Source organism: Lingula anatina, unplaced genomic scaffold (genome assembly GCF_051362555.1).
Source record: "Lingula anatina isolate TDL-2025a unplaced genomic scaffold, LinAna3.0 unanchor82, whole genome shotgun sequence".
NCBI lineage: Eukaryota > Metazoa > Brachiopoda > Lingulata > Lingulida > Lingulidae > Lingula > Lingula anatina.
Window position 1 is genome coordinate 548,354 of NW_028257603.1, and position 20,736 is coordinate 569,089.

Genomic DNA, 20,736 nt, shown 5'->3' on the forward strand with positions numbered 1-20,736 from the left:
CACTTCCTACAGCAAACTTTGCTGGTCTTGACAATGATTTTTCCCTCAGAGGAGTGAGTAACCCATTTAGATATGTCAACTACATTTATTGTAGGCCATTGGTTTATATAGTGCTATAAGATCAATATTGTCTAGTTGACTTTACGTAATTATCTATTTGATTTTTTGCAGTCTCAGCTTGGTTAGGTTAAAAACTTAAAAACACTTTTTAAGATGGAGGACCTTGTGTCAGAAGCTGAAATGTTAACCAAAGGCCTGTTTGATGAATAGGTTACACCTAAATGGATGTTGTTGGAAACTGAACTAAAATGCACAAGTTTATATTCCAACACAGTGTCAGCACTTACACTTTGAATTTGGTCCATGGGTATCAAAAAGGCTCTTTGAATTTTTTGACTTGGAACTTTTTGTCTTAAAAACAGATTTAGCAATATTGAATTCTGTGAGAGCATTCACAACATATTTCATCTGCAGACTACTAGTACTAGTAGCAGGTCCCCAGATCTAACCCACTTAAAAGCTTGCCACATAATCCCTTAATAAATGCTGAAAAGATTCCCTGTGAGGATTACCAGGTAAGCTTTTTAGTAAATAGCATACAAGACTACTGTAGGTATGTGAAGTGACCTTTGTTATCTATGATACATCTATCCTAACAATGACATCTGATTAAAAAAAAAATGGTCATAATTTGCTGAATTAAATTTTAGTTTTAAAAAGCACTTGTCTAAAATTCACTGTGAATGCAGAGAGCTCAATGTTTAGATTTGTGCTACTTTGTGTTAAATGCCCTATGTTATAGAATTGTGCTACTGAGTCAGAGTTTGATGCTATGTAGTTATATGAATCCAAAATACTGATATTTGATACAGCTCAGGGACTGTTCTAGTTGCTGTAAATAGTGAGATAGCATTACAAAGCCATCATTATTCAACAAAAGAGATTTACCGACTACACATTGTGATGGATAAGGTGGGATCAGGCAATGATATGACTATGGTAACAGCTCAGTCATTTCAACGGGGAAAATTGTGAATTTTACAGATACTGTATTTTTTTTAATAATAAATTCTTAAAATTAGAACATTCCAATGAGTGATAGCAAAACAGTTGTAGAGCATATTACCTAGTTCTATTCTATACAACAGAATCACCAAAATGCTTCATAGCAATGTATTTTTAATGATTCCAAAATTACGTACCTAAAAAGTTGATAATTTTACCCAGTCGAAATGATCAAGCCATTACCGTATGAATAATAATTGACAAAAGTCATGGAATTGAAGTCAACAGGGTGCAGTCAATTGGAATTTTTTTCTCTCACCAAGTTTGACCAGGGAAACTACTGCACCTTAATAAATGCTGAAAGTTATAGAATGTATTTGGTAAAGGGCACTATCAAAGCACTTTGCAAGCTCATGATATATAAAGTAGATGTGTGCAGTGTTGAAGTACATTATTTTAAGTATAAATTCTTAAAATTAGAACATTTTCTGTACCAATGCAGATACTATTATGTATGCACTGTCTAAGTACATTTTCTTTACTACTCAAACAGATGTGTATGCACTGTCAAAGTTCATTTTCTGTATCAACTGAAGCAATTGTATTATATATGTATGCTCTGTCAGAGTGCATTTTCTTTACTACCAAAGCAGATGTGTATACACTGTCAGAGTACAATTTCTCTACCAAAGCAGATAGTAACACAGATAGCAATGGCTACAGTAGTTGGTAAACATGTACAATATCTGCCTGGGTTTAATTGATATGATCCAGGGATGCTATGATGTGCATTTAATGGGGAAGGTGATATATGATTATGTACTAGTATCTGTCTCTGTACACATATTATGTGTGTGTCAGGGGGGGGGGGGGGGGGAGAGAGAAAGAGAGTTGCTTTGAAATAGCAGATGAGTCACTAAATGTGCACAGCAAGAAAGAAAAAAAAATACAATTTCTCTTTACTTTTTATACTATTAATTCTCAATTTTAGATAATTCTTTTAACTTTGTATTTTAAGTATTTGGATTTAAGAATCTAAATAAATAATAATAATAATAGTAATAACAATTATTATTATTATTATTATTATTATTATTATTATTATTATTATTAGTAGTAGTATTATTATATATGGATGCTCATTAAAATAGTATACAATTTTTGGGACCAAAGCTCACAGTGCATTATATACATTATACCAGACAAAGAATTCTTTTAGTCTTGTTGTTGGATTTTATGTGAAACAAAGTGTGTTTGTTGAGTTTGGGATGTGATGATTTTAGTTTCAAAGTCCATTGATGACTTTGCTTTGAGTTTGAAGAAAAAAAAAAGAAGAAAAGTTTCTATTTTCTTCTATTACATATTTCATGGTTAATACAGCACAGAACAGCTTAATTCGAAAGACTTAAGAAATCTGCATTTTATGTAGGCAACTTGCTTTTTGTAAAAAAAAAAAGGATTTTATTAATTAGTAAAAATCCTGTACAGTCTCAGAGAATTCTGGAAGATGTTAAGGCATACTGATAATACAGGTCCTAGGAAGTTTATAGTAAACCTCGTAAACTTGGACTACACTTATGATGAACCAGACTAGATTAGGATCGAGATCAGTAATTCAGGAAATCCCAGAGATGTGCCCCTTATATCTAGTAGTACTCTATGAAACACAGGGTGATGGGACCACAAGGAGATAAAGATACCCAGTATCATTGTAATGAATTGAATGGTAAGCTGAGAATATCTCCAGGGTGATTACGAAGACTGGTTCCCAGTTATCAGCGTAATTCAGGGTGATAGTGCAACAGTGTGATCACACATGAGCTTTTTTTGCGAAAATGCTGAATTGCGCATTTTTTAAATTCAAGTCTGATGGTTTCTGTTAGGTTAGGTGTTGGTTCCCATAATAAATGTTCAGAGATTTTTTCCCCCTTTGTAAGCTAGGCTCATGTCATGTCTGGTGATCAACATGCCCATTGAATATCAATGGTGAGCAGAGACTGCCATTGTCCTCTAACTGAATAGAGCTTTCCAATCAATACAAAATATTTCAAGGAAGAGGCAACTCTGATTTGAGCACTGCCATTGATTTTCCACTCCTGTATCTCTAGGAATGTCCTGCATGGCTGTGTTTTCAATTTCTGTGAATTTCCTGGACTTGGAAAGTACTACCAGTGTAGCAGTTTTCAGTATATAGGTCATATTCTGATGTTCACCGCATTGATCCTGTGTACAGGAAGTAACTTTGATCCTAGGAACAGGTAAATACCAACATTTTTTTTTTGTCTCTAAAGGGGCATTTGAAGTATATCTGTATTTTCATTTTTTTTTTTTTTAATTTTTGAAACTTAAAAAATCCCAATTGTGTTGCAGCTCTCAAAAAATAGTTTAATGCTCACTGCATTCTTTAATACCCAGTATGCCAGCAGTGATTTTGTTGCTAGGAGCAGTTTCTTTTCTTCTCTAAGCAGATTTTTCTTCTCTAAAAAGGTGTTAGTATATTTAAAAGGGGTAGTTGTGACAGTTTTGGAATTGACTGTGATGACGTCGGTGGCAGTGGGCGGGACAACAGATCCTTTCCATGTAAAGATGATTACTGAGGATTTTATTTTTTTTCTTTTTAATTAGGCATGTTTTGGTTAAGAACTGTCTCCCAGTGTGAGGTAATAAGTAATGTGAAAGTCAGAGAACCATGTGAATTTCCAATAATGCGTCTCTGGCAAGTGTGAAGTTGTGGTGAATGGCTGGTATTTTTCCATAAATTGGTCTCATGTAATATGGTAACATACAGTTTCAGCATGCTAGACAAATTTCAAAGAAAACATCGCTGGCGTGTGTGAATTTGTAATTTTTGTACTGTAGGCTAATACTGATGTTATATTTCTTCATCCTTCTTATGATTGGTAACATTAGGAGAGTCAGGAAGAAGAAATACCATTAAAAATCTCAATATATCCTTCAGATAGACAAGAATTATATGACACAACCTAAACCAGTGGCAGTCCAAAAAAATAAAATGTCATATCAATTTTATAACAAGAAAGAACTTTTCTGGAGTTTCAGATTACGAATTCATTTTGAAAAAACTTAAAGTGTTAAAATTTAGACCAGTTTGCAACCTGAAATTTTTTTTTATGAAGCCAATATTAGGTGTAGACTGCAACACTAAGTTACATTCAGTGAAGAAGTAGGCAGAGTAAGTGGGCAGTTAATTTCCTCCAGTAAGGTTATGTTTTGCTAGCCACATTTGTTTGTGGGTTTGTTTGTCGGTGTGCAGCTTTACACAAACATAATGAACACTGATGAAATTTTCAGGATAGATCACAAATGGGACAAAGAAAAAAAAAAAAGATTAATTTTTGGTGATGATTTAGTGGTAAAATAGAATTTATTATATTTCTGTCTGTTGTTTACAGTACTATGTGTATTTGTTGTGGAATTTTGAATCTCACATGAAGAGTTGTTATCTGTTTTGGACCTTTTTTTTTTGTTTGTTAAGGCCTTTTTGTGAACTAGCTCTCAGTGGGTTGAGAAGTTAAAGGAGCAGACAGCAACAGTTCAGCCGTTCAAGAAAGAAGAACTGTATAGCCCTTAATCCCCAGTCTTAATTCAAGCAACAGGTAATCAGCGTTATTTCAAGGCAAACGTCCCAGTCTGCTGCAAATGTGGAGCGTGTTGGTTATAGATAACAAGGGCCTGCTGTGGCAGTTTTCTTTGAAGTCACAAGAGGGTTTTTTTTTTACCCCACTTCTGTGGGGTTCCCAGGAATGAACATTCACTGTCAGCATGACTGTGTCATTCCAGGAATCTTTGAAACCCAGGGTAAAGATTGATAGATTTTTTTAGGGGGACTACGTTGGTTCAGCTATAACTGCAAGAGGACAGCTACGTAGTGTTGGCATGAGATTTTTCTTATTATTCAGACTTCTCTATTCTTTAGGGAATATATTGGAAAAACAGCTCAACCGGAAATTTCAGACAGTTTCAGACATTTTCTGAAAGTTTTCTTCAAGGTCGAAGACTGGGGAGTCCCATTTATGCTTTGTGGAGGGGGATGGGTGGTGTCAAAAAACGGGGGCTGGGGTTGGTGGGGGGGGGGGGGGAGTAGAGCAGAATTTACCAGTTGCTTTGTGGTCACCTTTCTTGATTCTGAAAGGGCGAGGTTTTTGTCAGACAAGTTGTGAGGTTCAATGATGATAGTTGTATGAAAAGGTTCTAATTGGAACTGTAAAAACAGTGTCATTGAAGACTTCTAATAAAAGTGTTAAAAAATTGAGGTATGGCAAAATAGCAAGTGTGTATGTGGATAAACAAAAAGCCATGTATTTTACACGCACTCACATGTAACAAACATCCTCTCTTTCTTCCTCTCTGTCACACACACACACACACACACACACACACACACACTTGTCCAAGTTGACTCAAAGATTAAAAGTGAAATTTTATATTGGGTAGAGTAAATAAATTCAAATATCTAAAGAGTAAACTCCTAGACTGTTTTCTACAGTATTAGAGAACACACAGCTTGTTATTTCACACCTACGAGTCATAACACCTGTCTGTGTTAACGAGGTTACCCTACACTGTTGTTAATACACCCTCAGAAAACCTGATCTGCTTAATAACTTATTTTGCTCGAGTGGTAAAATTTCAGGAATTTTTTTTTCTATTTTCTCGATTGATATACTTAATTTGTTTTGATACTAGTGATGAAAACTTGACATTCTGATCATGTTGATTTTAGTCTCATCCCAGAAAAAAAAAGACAGATAATCACAGAAATCAATATTTAACCAAGTGAGAGGTTAGATGTCCTGAATTTTAATAAGCACTGCCTCACCTTACAGTGTTTATTATTTCATTCTGCTTTGGTGGATTTCTGAGAATTTCTTGCAGTGGTTGTGCAGGGGTTGTTTTAATCTTCTTTTCCTATCTTGGTGTACGTGGACCTGCGGTTTCCATGCTATTGTATCTATTCATAAAACTGGTTTAGAAAAATACAGCCCGTGTTTCAGAGTCTACATTCGTACTCAGACTCTTTAGCTGATTTACCTACTAGTAATGAGTGAATGGATTTGTATATATTAAACCCATGTGACATTGCAGTGTCTTTACAATCCCTTTCTATGGAATAGAGAGAGAGAGAGAGAGAGAGAGAGAGAGAGAGATGGGAGAAAGAGAAAAAGAGAGAGATGGAATAGGGAGAGACATGGGAGAGAGAGCAAGAGAAAAAGAGAGATGGAGGAAGGAGAGAGATGAGAGAGAGAGAGAGTGAGAGGGAGATGGGAGCAAGAGAGAGAGAGAGAGAGATGGGAGCGAGAGAGAGGTTGGGAGGAAGAGAGGAAAGAAGAGAGGGAAAAAAAAGAGAGAGAGGAGAGAGAGAAAGAGAGAGAGTGAGAGATGCCACATATCCAGACTGAGATCAAGTATGCCATGTGACTCAGGATTTACTTGAAACCAACCCTGTGCTACCAGCTTGCCTCTGTTGGTTCCAATAATGGCTCTCAAACTCAGGGTGTGAAAAAATGACGGATCATAATTCTGACTTGTTTGCTCCAGGAGATGCCATTTCCATTCAATTCCTGCTGATTTAAGAAATATGAATCAAAGTAATTAAGTTGCCTTGCTGTGTTTTGCACAGTGCATATTGTCCAGATATATATTTACTGTTTTTATTGAGGTAGGCTACCCTCTACCAGGGCGACTGATAGATTTTTACGGATATTCACAGATATGTCTCTAGCTAGATAGATTGTCATTTTAACTCTAAGTGACTTAGAGAAGTGAGTTAAAATGACAATCTATCTAGCTAGAGACATATCTGTGAATATCCGTAAAAATCTATCAGTCGCCCTGGTAGAGGGTAGAGGTAGGCAGTGTTATAATATTAGGATAACAATGGGATGAAGGAATTACCTCAGTTTGAAATTTTTCTCACCAATTTGTTTTCTGGTTGACTATAAACTTGATTTCATGATTAGGTTTTCATGTATCTATATATATATATATATATATACAGATTTGTTTGTTTTTTCCTAGATTTTTTTTATGAATCTTATATTTATTAACCACTGTCATTTATTTATTTACTGTATTTATTTATTTATTGCATTCTATTCATTTATTTATCTGTTCATTATTTATCTATTTATTTATTTACTGTTTTTTGTTTATTCATTTATTCGTTCATTCATTCATTCTTATTAATTGATTTCTTTATTTGTTTATTTATTTGTCTACTTTGTTCTGTTTTGCAAAACATTTTCGAGAACTCAGACAAACATACCTGAAGACAGCGGTGGCATGCAGTGACCTTGACATTTCAGGAGAATGTTTTGCTGTGTGTTTTTGAAGTCATTAACGGCACTTGATCTATGGTATGTGTTGTGCCACTGGCACCCTGTAGTACTCTATGTCTGCCTATGCCAATTCCAGGGTGAAGTTACTTTTTTGCCAAATTGCTGGATAGTGTTAACCGTAAGTAACAAGACAATATCAACCAAGTCAGATATATGAACTGAATATGTGTGGTATTAATTTTGTAAAAAGGAATTCATGAAAATGATTTGCATGTACATTGGCCAAATTGTTTGGAATCGGTTGGCAGAATTTATTATGTCAGGTACTAGTAGGTGATTCCTAGACAGTGGATAGTGCCTACTAGTACTAGTATTCATAGAATATGTTAACCCACAAAATGTTCCATACATTTGGCATTTTTACAGAGAAACTGCTCCTAATGTCTGGTGGATGTCAGTGAAAAATCGGCTGAAAAAAAAAGGCGCAGTTCTAATTTTTTAGCTCTCAAGCTTGATTGATTTTGGTAAGAGTTTCTTGTGTCGTACTTTTTTTTTTTTTTTTTTTTTTTTGTAGTTGTCTTTATTAGCACAATTTAGTCATTACCTTTTTTTTTCATTTGTTGATTCAGGAGTATGACATTACTTTTTTTCTGGACCCAATCCACCTATTTCTATCTGACTTTACAAATATAATGTGAAAAAGAAGACAAAAAATTGATTACAGCACCCCAGTTATTGAATCACGTACAAATATTATGACTAGACTGTAAATTATGGACAATTATCTAATGTTGATGTTTTGTTCCCAAGGTTAAATTTGCCTGACAGATCTTTTATTTTCTTGTTTACGATCTCTGCGCTGTCAGTTAAATTAAAGGCAAGCTGGCTATTGATTCTTGACAGAATTAACATTTAACCCTCTTGGGTATGTATCAAAGAAACAATAGCGATGAGAAGACATCACATACATGTATCGATTTATCTACGGAAAAAATATGAAAATGCAACGATAGATCTTTCTCCATGGTGTGACACTCTAAAGGAATTGTAAATTTAATTTATTTTTTGTAGGGAGTCAATTTTGGAGAATTAATTTCTATAGAACTGTCTCTTCAGTAATGACAGAATCATTCAGGCCGATGAATTCAGCAAGGGGCAGTTTCGCAAAATAATTTTAGCCTGAACATAGGTATCAACTTAAAGGACCAAAATCATGGTCTTCTTTGTGAGGAGGAGGAGGGTGTGTTTAGGTGACTGTTACAGCCATGCTATAAAGTTCTCAATCTCTCATGACATATAATGGCAAAAACTTGAAGATTTAATCAGTCTTGAAAATTTTGTCAGAAGATTGTCTGCCAATGTAATTTTTTTTTCACTTTGAAAACTTTGTCAAACTTGAATCTTGGCCTCTCAATTATTTAAAAAAGTTTGTCACCTAATATGGCTGTGTCATATTCACATATTTTATAATAATCGTGAATGTTTAAGTGATGGTATTTTTTAAATCTTTTACCACAGTGAAATAGGGGCTAAATTATTCCACCCCAAGTGAATTGGAAATGGGGTTTAATGGGCTCAGATAGAGCTCAATTCCATTCTGCTGCTGGCAGTGACTCAGGACTTCACTAACCATTCCTTGTGTCCAATAACAGAATGATATAAAGATATAATTTTGCAATTTCACTAGACAAAAGCTTGGAAATTCTTTCATTAGATGTAAATTTGTGACATTGACATATGGAGATTTAATACTTTACCAATGACATATATATGTCAAATATCTATCACAATAATATTGGAACTATGATTTATAAGAGCCTAAGCAATGACAGTTATTTGTGTTTTAATAACTTCTTCACTTAACTGATTGAATTATAGGATTTTAGGATATTATTTATTTTGTTTATTTCTTAGTACACCCAATGCCTGCACACACACGAACATAGCTGTACACACACACACACACACACACACACACACACACACACCTTCATTTATATGGTAAACACAATAATTACCCATGGGATTAAATGATCTACAAATATATCTGTGTTAATGTGTCCAGTAGATTAGCTTGATTATACCTCAGGGCTAGTGGAAGAGTGCATGAGAAATCCCCATTTGTTGGGGTAAGGGGAGGGGCCAGAGCCGGGCGGCCATTATTGTCATGATGATATTACTATTATTATTGTGCTTGAGGGAAAGGGATATTTGCATTACATGACTGTTTGCGTGTATATGGATACATACCTGAGACTGGATATGGCATTGTTTAAAACTCATTGAGGGAAATGTTGATTTTTTTGCTATGTTGTGATGTATTTTTGTTAAATGAGTTGGATATAGTTGTGCGAGTTTTTTACTTGCAATGGAGTTAAGGAAGACATATTCTGGTGAGTTAGCTGGATGCTTTACCAGTAATGTTCATGTATGGATTGTTTTGTTTTTGATCATAACTTTGGAATATGTGAGTTACAATGGAGCCAATAATTCTTCACATGTTTAACTTAGTGTCTGTTGGGATGAATTTTGTGGAAGTTTGTGTTTGTGTGTGTGTGTGTGTGTGCGTGTGTGCGTACGTTTGTGTGTGTGTTCCTGTACAAGTTTGCCTTTGTATGTTATTATGTTATATATGTGTGTCACGTTTGTGTATGTGCAGTATGTGTCTTTGCATGCTCCGAGGGAGTAACATCACAAAAATAATTCACAAGACAGAGATAGTGAGTACTTAGTAAAATGTTGACAGGAAAAAAAGAAGTCAACTTAAATCCTCTACCAGGAAGTTAAATAAAAAGAATTGATTACACGATGCAGTTGATAATTACTGATGATTGTCATACATAATTGCTGTGTTTTACAAGATTATCTCAAAGAGGGCATTTTGGATTTTAAATCTACAGAAGTTCATCTTAACAGAGTGTTTTCAGATAAGATTATGAATATAGTGTGGATTGTGCCAAGAGGAACAAGTTAGATTTTTTTAACTGGCTGCTATATATAATACTAGTAATCTAACATTTTTTTGCACTACGTAACAATATTTCATAGTAAAAACTCTAAATTTAGCTGAACATTGAATTGAGGACACACACACACACACACTCACACACACACACACACACAGTAACTTTAAGTGTACATATCATTCATGACACAGCTGAAAAAATACTAAATGTAAGATAGTGTGCCACAAGTCTTCATTTAGCTTATTTTATGACCATTGTCTTGTTTATATTGATAATACCCAGGTAAAATAATATAAATCACACTGATAAGTGCCGTACACACTAGAATGTGAATAGTTCATGGCATTTATTTATATCACAAATGTACTCTGTAACTTTAAAGGTGAAGACCCAGTCAAGCTAATAAAAATGTCATATTGGTGACTGTGTATTTATTAGGCTTTGATATGCATCTTGATTGTTCTGACTCTAGTTTTATTAATTAATTAAATAATTTGCATATATATTTATTTATTTCTGATATTTGAAAAAAGTATTTACTGTACTTGTATTTGGCTAAAATTCTTACTAGTAGCAGTTTTCATTAAAAGTGACATATACATGTATATGAATGAACACGCGCGTGCACACACACACACACACACACGGAGCTTATTTTTAAGCTCCGTGTCATAAAAGTACACGAACACGCATGTATCACAAATATATTTTAAGAATACCATGCACTTATGAAACTGGGTGGCTTAGCCTGTGGCTAGCACTGATAACAGGAGTTTGGTTAGCAGTTGATCAACCACAGACACATGAACACGACATACTGCCCCGTTTACACAAGGTGGACTGGCCTTCCCAGTTGCAAACCTGATTTGCCCCAAAAAAACTCCATCTGTCTGACATATTATGAAGTAAAGATTTGGTAAGATCAACTCAAAGTCTAGTGACACACACTTAGGCATGCGCGCATGCACGTGCACACACACCCAAACACATATGATCCTATTTAAAGCTTGTTGCAAGATTTCTGAACTCAGACAGACTATTAAGGAAAGGAATGGTATTGAAAAATGAAAATGCCTTCACTATGCAGATTAAGTGTGGTGTCTTGAACCAAACAGACCAAGTCTGGTTGCACCACATTGTACTGTGTAGACAAGTTTAGAAAACAGTACAAAAGACGCCCAAAGACAAAAAAAAAAAGGTATAAAGTGATAGGCAACTGCACAGGCACGACAGATAGATGTATACATGTATATAATTATAGTGCAGCATATTCCTCAGAAAGGTTTACTTTGAACCTTTGAACTTCTGATGCTGAGAAGTGGACAGAGAGATTACTAAATCAGAGGTTCTGTCGCCAGATTATGATGTAGTGTGTGTTATTAGTAACAGCGAGGAGCATTGTGTCATTTTGAAAGTATCTTTTCCCAAGTAATCTTCTCAGATGGAGGGATTTAGTGAGGAGCGTATTCTTCAGAATTATGACAGAGTGATATAATATTGCAGGGAGTTTTGTATAGTAGTTTTCTTGACTTTCTTTCTTTTTGAAATTTTTATCATTTTTTACGTGGAGAAGATTTTATTGAAAGACTTGGAAATTGGAATTGTCACCAAAGTGATTCTGATCATCAGAACTTTTTATAGAGCTATTTGCAGAAGATTTTCATTTAACAGATTGAGATCTGCGTTATTTCCCTGGTGTATGAAACATTTTCAGTGCTCTCGGCTTCATCTTGTTGTCATGTTAGGATATTGAGGAGGTACGCTGGAGAAATCTCATCAGAGCTGCTGCAGTTTTAATTGGACAATGACAAGTTTTCAGGGGAATTTTTAGATTTTGTCACAAACTAGTTCTAAGACTTGTCAAGTTCTGAGAGCAGTTTTCATTCGGACGTCACTTATTTTGTCATGTGTGATCTAATTTGTCTAGTCCATGGGGACTCGGGTGTGAGCGGAGCTGAGATATGATCAAAGTTGTCAATTTGATGAGGAAAAAACTCATTTTGTGACATTGGGTTTTGTTATAGATCTGTTATTGTAAGGCAGATCCCATCATCATTTAAAAACTGGAGACAAGAAAGTGATATTCTCTGCAGCTGAAAGATGGGACTACTCAAGTTTATGAAATTTGTTGTGATTTACGTCCATAGATAATGCTGCATTTTTTTTCATAAAAATACAAGAACTTCTGCACACTGCCATGCCAGTAGTTGGAAGCCTATGTCTAATGAATACTCTTGTCTGCAATAATGTTTATAAATGTTATGTGATGTGCAATTCTCTTTCGAGATATGAAAGCAATATCTACAAACATTTTTCATAGATATTATTTCTAGGGTCAGAAGTCCTTTTAATTAATTAATTACTTATCTTTTTCAATTTTTGTATTTTAACCTCATCAAATTGTACATGTTCAACAGTTGTCATAAAAGATAGTCAGTTCCCAAGAGACTGATTTGCCAAAGCCGAAGATGAAACTAAAACTGAAAAAAGGTCTTCTTTCTGAAGGACATGCATCATATCCCCAGTGTCGTGATGTAGACGTATTTGAGAACAGCATTCCTTTGCTTTGACAAGGATCTCTTCGAAGTATGCAATCCTTCTGGAAACAAACAGCAAATACCAAGAAATGGTTTCATTTTCAATTCCGTCAGGAATCTGCATATATGTCAAGTACTAGTAAACTCGGCTAATTGTCTATTTTGTTTTTGTTTTGTGTGATTGGTAATCTAAAAATAAGACTGTGTTTGATGAGGAAAGAGTAAAAGTAAAAGTTCACTTCTTATATATTGCACTACTTTGTCGTGTCAGAGCGGTTTATAGATACCTGGTCATTTTTTTGGGGCCATCAGACAATCTGGGTGTTAACGTTCTCGACTCCCTAGGGAGGATACAGCCTAGCATGTTCTATGAGACACTGAAAGCTAGCAAACGAACAATATCTTTCTTTGCGTGACCAGGAACTTTTCTCCTGCTTCAACCCCCCAGGCTGAATGGAAAGATGGGAGCCAGCAGGTACCGTTTATGAAGGACTGGTAAGTCCCCGAAAGGGGTCGAACCCATGTCCTCCTCCTCCGAAGGCAGACATTCGGGAATTTTGTTGACTGGTAAATGATCATGTTGCTTTCTCAAGTTGTCTTGGTGGCAAACTTTGCTCAGAGAGATCCAGAGATAATAAGGCATTGTGCTAAGCAACAGCAAGAGTGGCGTAAGAAACAGACAATGTTGTTGCCGAAAAACATCTAGCATTCAGTTTGGAATGCTCTGGAATGGCTTCTTCTTCTTCTTCAAGTTTGCATTTCACAGATTTGAGAACTTGTTTTGCTATGGAGTCGAACAAGTGTATTTGTATGGAGGATATTAACAGTTGGTATGAAACGCGTCAGAAGAAGCGTTGGAGTGACAGTTTATTGCGATACATTGATTCTAGAGGAGAAGCAGGTATTTTGGAACAAGCATACTTGTGATTCTGACAGGGAGAGAAAGAGAGAGAAAGAAAGACAGAGGCAGAGAGGGAGGAAAGGAGAGAGAGAGAGAGAGAGAGGCGTATATATATATATAGTATAAACAAAACAAAACATGAAAAAGTAGAAAAAAATTGGATCGAAAAATTAGTGATATGTTTATATGTTATGAACAAGTCATGAGATAACTGTATCTTTGACTCAAATCATATCAGGTGATCAATACACTGTGGCGCCATCTGTCAGTTACAATTTTTCTTATCCTGTAAGGGTACTTGATATCATATCCAAAGCCAATATTTGCTTATTATATGAACTTACGAAACCAGGTTTAATATGTTGATGATTTCCAGAGTTTCATGACAGCTGAAGGTGGTCTTGACGAGTCTGATCCTCTGACTAGAAGTATTATTACTACTGCTGAGTTTGGTTGCATGTTACAGAAGATTTAGGTCTTGTAACAGGCATGACTTTTTTTTTTCTTGTGGAATACCACAATTTTTAATTCAGTTTACCCCATATAAGGATATCAGGTGTCGGGCTTATGTAAAAAGTTCAGAGATCTTTTTTTCCCCAAAAACCCAAGCTCATATCTGTTAAAGCTAAGAGGGTGTGTCCTTATGATTGACATGTGTCATTATTGTTTCAGCTCCACAGCCACCGCCTAGAAGTACATCATCCTTGAAAGTAAGAAGACAATCAAGCGCAGGTTATGCAGGTACACTGAAGCCTCATTCACTTCAATTTGGATAAATTCCATGTAGCTTTTTCTCACCTCTGTCCAACAACTTATTGGAACAATAATTTACAAGACAGAAATTTAAAAGTGATTACTGCAGTCAACATTTTTTTTTGAATACCCATCAAAACAATAGTTTTTTGGGAAATGCAAAATAATCACATTTGTAAGAAGTACTCTAGGTGAGAAATTATCCTATTTGTGGAAACCATCTATTTTCAGGAACAACTATCAAAATAATGTATTTTTGAGAAATGTGCGTGCTGATTCACCAGGTTTGTTGGGATTTGGTTCAGTAATGATGGAACTGGTACAATGTAACATGTACCTCTATGGCAGTATTTACACCCAAACTTGATCCGAGGACTAAAGGATCCACTGATCAAATATGGCTGGCCCACTTGATAGCTTACCCTGAACTCCCCGCGGGGATTCTGTTCAGTATCTATAAGGGGATTACGCATCAAGCTTTTAAGAGGGTGGGCCATATTTGTCCCCTGGATCTGTAAAACCCCATTCCCATAGATTTTAGATCGATCTATCCTAGTGGAGAGTCTCACTAGATTACTGTCAGCTTAGCCAGCTTAAGTGTCTGTCCTGCCTACTAAAAGCTGTAAGGAGGTAATTAACTATGGTGCGCACTCAGCTGACTGCAATTTAGCGTGAACCCCCAGGGAGTTAGGTCGATCTAAATCTATGGGAATGCACCCTAAGTCAACAGATGAACTTTGGTTCTGAATGCGTCCTATTTTCTCTGGTACACAGCTGCCTGTGAATATTATAATTGTGTGGAGATATTGGACATGAATCATCAGCACAGAATGTATTGATAGCTAAAGGTTCAGTGATTGGTCATACATTAATGACCTGTTAGCAGTTTGAGGCAGCATGGGGGAGGGGGGCAGACAAGGGGGCATATATTTGTACCCCCCCCCCCCCCCCCACTCTCATCCTACCTCACACGCTTGAATGTACTGCACACACACATACACATATCTGGTTGGTAGAGTGAATTTTTTTTCATATGTTTACGGTTATTTTCCCTTCATGTGTAGAATTCATCTTTAGACTTTCCAGTTTTCTGAGATCTTCTAGTAGAAGTGGGCTAAAAAATGAAAAAAAGAAAGAGAGAAATTATTTCAGAAAAAAAAACAGTTAGTCTGCTTTTGAACTCATTTCAGATAATTCTGTACAAAGTCCCCAGCTTAAAAGTTCCTTTCCAGCAGCGCTGTCCCCACGGTGTATCCTTCTCTGATAGATTAATAGATACTCCTAATCTACTTTTCCCTGGCTTTACTTAAATATACGGATGGATTTGTTTCAATCAGAGAGACTGTCACTTTTGTTATGTATGGTTTGTTCTGTGGGATCAGTATGAACCGTGATTAATTAGCGGGAGACGCATCTGTCTTGGTGAGATAAGTATTGATCTGATGTGATTGGGCTGGGTTCTGGTTGTCTGTGCGTGTGTGTGTGTGTGTGTGTGTGAGTGTGTGTGCACGTGTGTGAATGTGTGTGTATATGTAACATGTATAGTATGTGTGTTGTGTGTGTGTGTGTGCACGTGTGAATGTGTGTGTATGTAAATGTGTGTATTGTATATGTGTTGTGTGTGTGCATGTGTGTTTGTATGTGTATGCGTGTTTGTATGTATATGTATGCATGTGTGTGTGTGTATGCACGTGTTTATAAGTCTCTCTGCTTACGTATATGTGTAACCAGTGCTCATGTGTGTAGGTGTCTCATCCACACCCTGGTAATGTAATATAATAACATAACTTCATGATATTATATTTTAATACATTTCTGGTGTAGCCCAAACTTTGACAAATCAAGTTTGCTATTATTGAAATCAGAGAGGGATGTTGTTGCAGAAATTAATAGACTATTGGCCAGTGCATTCAAGGTGGCCTCTGTATTGACTTGGAGAAAATGCTTCTGCCACAGTGATAATTGATCGAAGGTACAGTGTGCTTGGAAATATTAGGACCACCGTAGCAGTGTTCACCATTAAAACTAGGTTACTAAGAAAGAACATATTATTATTATACATGAAAGCAAGTCCGCCTAATCCCTTCATGGTCTCCCATCCTCCACACTCGCCTTCCCTGCAGGGGCCTAGCAATTAAACCTCAAAGCCAAAATATAATCCTTGTGGAGGTGGGGAGACCATTAAAGGATTAGGCTGTCTTGCTTTCATGTAGGGTCTGCCATATTTGATCTGCAGACCAGTAGATCAGAGAATCATCTGTTTTGAATGGGACCATAGTTATACAACAGTAGATTTTAAAGAAGGATTGATATTATGATTAGGCGTTGTAGGTGCTAGGTTACCTAAGCACTGAAGATGTCAGAAAAATATCCCTTCTTAAAAAAGAAAAATTGGAGGCTGCTGTAGAGCTGATATTGTTAATGTGTGAAAACTTTGGAATCACCCTGTACATATGGTTAAAAGGAACTGTGCTGTCAGATGTCTCAGATGGAACTGTCTATGGCTGTCTGTGGAAGATAACTATACGCTATCTGTGAGTATTTGTTATATATCAAATACTAGAACTGTATATATCAGGGAATGGTTTTACTTTGTGTCGGGATGGGAATCATTATGATTTGTTTTGATGCATTTCTGATTTCATGTCTAAAAGATATTGATAAGAAGGGATGTTTGGAAATTGGGTAACAGAAAGGACGAGACATTGATTGTTGGTTATCTGATCAAATACCATAGCACAGTAGGCTAGACAGAGTCTCTCTCTCTCTCTCTCTCTCTTTCTCTCTCATTCTTTCTCTTTTTCTCCCTCTCTCTCTCTTTTTCTCCCTTTCTCTTTCATTCTTAATCTCTCTCTCTTTCTCTCTCCCTCTCCCTCTCTCTCTCTCTCTCTCTCTCTCTCTCAATCTTTCTCATTCTTTCTCTTTTTCTCCCTCTCTCTCTCTTTCTCTCCTTTTCTCTCATTCTTAATCTCTCTCTCTCTCTCTCTCTCTCTCTCTCTCTCTCTCTCTCTCTCTCTCTTGAGAGTTATGTAATTTATATAATGGTTGTGTAATCATTCACAATAATAATAATGATAATCATAATCATCATCTTTGTAATAATAAAAATAATGTCTTCTCCACAATTTTCTTAAAAACACAAAGAAAAAAATGCTAAATTATCTCAAGAATACAACAAATTTGATCCTTTGACAAATGAGGCAGAATTACCATTAGGTATGCGTCATTAAGAGATAATGACTTCTGTTAAAGGCTGTTTGCTAATGAGGCCCGTCTCCTTTTTCAATATCTGTCATTACATGCAGTGATTAGTCTTTGAGTGCCAGGTTGTCATATGTCGAGAAGAGGAAGGAAGGACATAAATATCTCGTTTCTCTTGAGAAACAAAACTTAGTCTGTACATCTTTATATCTTTATATTGATCTCAGACCAAATTAATTGTTTTCCAAGGTTTTTTTTAATACCATCTAAAAAGATAAAATAAATAGCCAATGTGTCCAAGCAATACAGTACCTCTAAGCAAAAACATAACCTCTCTCCACAGGGTTGGGAGGGGTGGGGTGGGTAATTATTTTTTCATAGAACAGAATGGCAAATCATTTGAAGACCAGTCAGACAGTTGTATGTATGGGTCTGTCTATTTATATTAATAAATAATGTTATACTTTTATTTTATTTTTCTTTTAAACGTAAATTTGTGAAATATGAACAGCAAAATTAATGGACTTACATTAAGTTTTAAAAATAGTATTGTGAACATTTATTCAGCCTTGACTGATTTGGTATGTATATTGATCTAGATGACTGTTTTGTCTTTAAGATGCCAAGTTTGTAATATTGAAAGCAAACTTAGAGGCCAACAGCATCATTACAGGATTGTTTTGTCTTTTATTGAACATTTTCACCTTGGCCGACATAAATGAATATGTTTGTGTAACAAGTGAAAATCAATGCTGTCGGTTTTATTTTGTTACGTCCTCCTTGAAGAGGATGGATCGAAGGATTGCATGTATGCACATACTGGAGAGAGTTACTTTGTGATGGAAAGGCTTAGAGAGATAGGGTGCTCAAGACCACAGATGATCAAGTTGTATGGTGTGTGTGTGAGTGAGTGGGTGTGTTTGCAAGAGAGAGAGAAAGAGAATAAAAAAAAAGAGAGAGAGAGAGAAAATGACAGAGAGGGAGAGAGAGAGAGAGAAAATAACAAAGAGGGAGAGAGATTGTCACATAAAACAAGACTTTCTGTACCACACCAGTGCGACTGGTCCTACAGAGTACTAGTATGCTGTGTGGATGAAGGGGGAGAGTAATTTAATAAATGAACCCCCCCCCCCCCCCTCCAATATACCAATCTGAATCAGAATAAATGCAGTTACTAGTACTTCTAACTGGCTGTGCATTCAGAGAGAATTGAAAGAGCAGTTTTCTCTAGAACTCTTATAGACCCCAACCCATCCTTTACCAAGTGCCAAAACAACCTAGGAGATAACAATACAAACAAAGCCCAACAGCACTGACTGTGTATGTAATGGCATTTACACGTGCATTCCATTCCTCATTGTCTACTGATCAATATACTAATGCGGGCTAGTGCATTTCCATTATCTATGCCTATTACAACACCATTGTTTTTATCTTCGATCCAGTGCCACGCACTGTAGAGTTAACAAGGGGGAAATTAATTCTGTCATTTATATGCTACTTCATTTAATTGTGGGTGGAGAATATGAAACCCTAGTGTCCCCAGAGAATGGTGAGGATTTAATGTGGAGTTGACCATAGGTCATTCGGGGTCGTTCGGTCAGTTGATCAGATCTTGAGTTCGTTGATGGTAATTTTGTTTGTAGTTCGGTGGGCAAAGAGTTTGTTGAACACTATCATTGAGTTTCCCTGTGAGTTTCAGAGATTGCTGGAAAGTTGACTTTGTTATCAGCATGATCTAGGACCCATTAAGGTAAGTGTAGTTTGATGGGTCTTTGGCATGATGAAAATGACAGAGGCATGCTGTTTATAGAGGTAAGTGTCTGGAAATTATAGTATCTCAGTAACTGGGGTAGGAAATGAAGAAAGATGCTGGTTATGTAGACAGACAATACTTTCATAATCAAACTATACTTTTAAATCACTAAGACCAGTATCAGTCTTTCACTCACAGACATACTACCCCCCTCAAAAAAAAAAATAATAATAATAAAATAAATAAATAAAAATGAAAAAATAAAAGAAATCTCAGAGTTTACTGATCACCAGCTTCTATATAGGGCTATTCACATTAGCAAGTAAAACGAAGTCGAGTTAACTTCGATTGAATCGGGGTCGATTAAACCCAGGTTCTTTGTGTTCACACTGGCATGGGAAGCAATAAGGGTAGAATTTCGCCAATTGTACCTCCTGTTAAGCATGTGCACTGTTGTTCTCAGATCAGGCTGTAACTGCGGTCAAAATTGCCGGTGTGAATGGGGCATTCATCACCACTAAGGCCCCTTCAGAATAGAGGACTATTTAGTCCGAGGGTCAAAAATGGCGACCCACTACAAAGCTTGCTGTCTAATCCGCTAATGGACACTAAATAGATATCCGGGGGGGAAGTATTCAAGTGGGTCACTGGTTGGCCATATTTGACCCTGGGACTAGTTAGTCCACTGTTCTGAATGGGGCCTAAGACATGCTGTTGACTGAGGGTGTTAGTACTTTCTACAGGTTCTTAACTTGCCCTGGGAGCAGGGGTGGAGAAACCCTGGCCAGGAGCCAGCAGGATACTGCTTATTACAGACTTTATATTGGGTTGTAATTGGGTGATTATTTTACTGTGTGGTCGATGAACTGTGATTTCAGACACTATATAGTGATATTAAGCTTTCTTGGTGCCAGTATTGTCAATTTCTGTTGCAATCAATTCAGTGTTATTTCTGACACTGTGAACATGTATAATGAAGCTTTACCAGTGCCAAAATTCAATTTCCAATCCAGCATAAACTTGGGTTGACGCAGCATTGTGTTATAAATCAATTTTTTTCTCGGTGTCACAAGTTTGATTCTCCAACATAACCAAGAACAAACACCCCAAGTTAAAGAGATTACTATCAACACACCTCTTTATTTAACAAAAGGCCTCTGGAGTTTCTAGGAACCTCTGAAGCTTAGATTGCATTCACAACCAAAGTTCGGCCCCACACTAACAGATCCATAGATCAAATATGGCTGAACCACTTAAAAGCCAACCGCATAATCTATGCGGAGGATCTATTCATTGCCTATAAGGGGATTATGCAGCA

The 20,736-nt window shown here is 36.3% G+C and overlaps 1 protein-coding gene across 5 annotated transcripts in view; it reads left to right on the plus strand.

Annotated features, from left to right (window-relative positions):
* The window catches only part of LOC106164571 (transmembrane and coiled-coil domains protein 1), a 70,195-nt gene that overhangs the window by 1,878 nt on the left and 47,581 nt on the right, over positions 1 to 20,736 (plus strand). For 3 of the 5 annotated variants that reach the window (XM_086998651.1, XM_086998646.1, XM_086998645.1), the window contains exon 2: positions 14,381 to 14,449. The exons of 1 other annotated variant lie outside the window; for it this stretch is intronic. Coding sequence is in view for 3 of the 4 variants with exons in the window: in XM_086998646.1 (XP_086854772.1) it covers positions 14,381 to 14,449 (69 nt within the window). In the remaining variant the exon portion in view is untranslated. Of the gene's footprint in view, positions 1 to 9,529; positions 9,698 to 14,380; positions 14,450 to 20,736 lie in introns of those variants that run through there. One more of the 5 variants, XM_013542529.3, reaches the window with a different exon arrangement.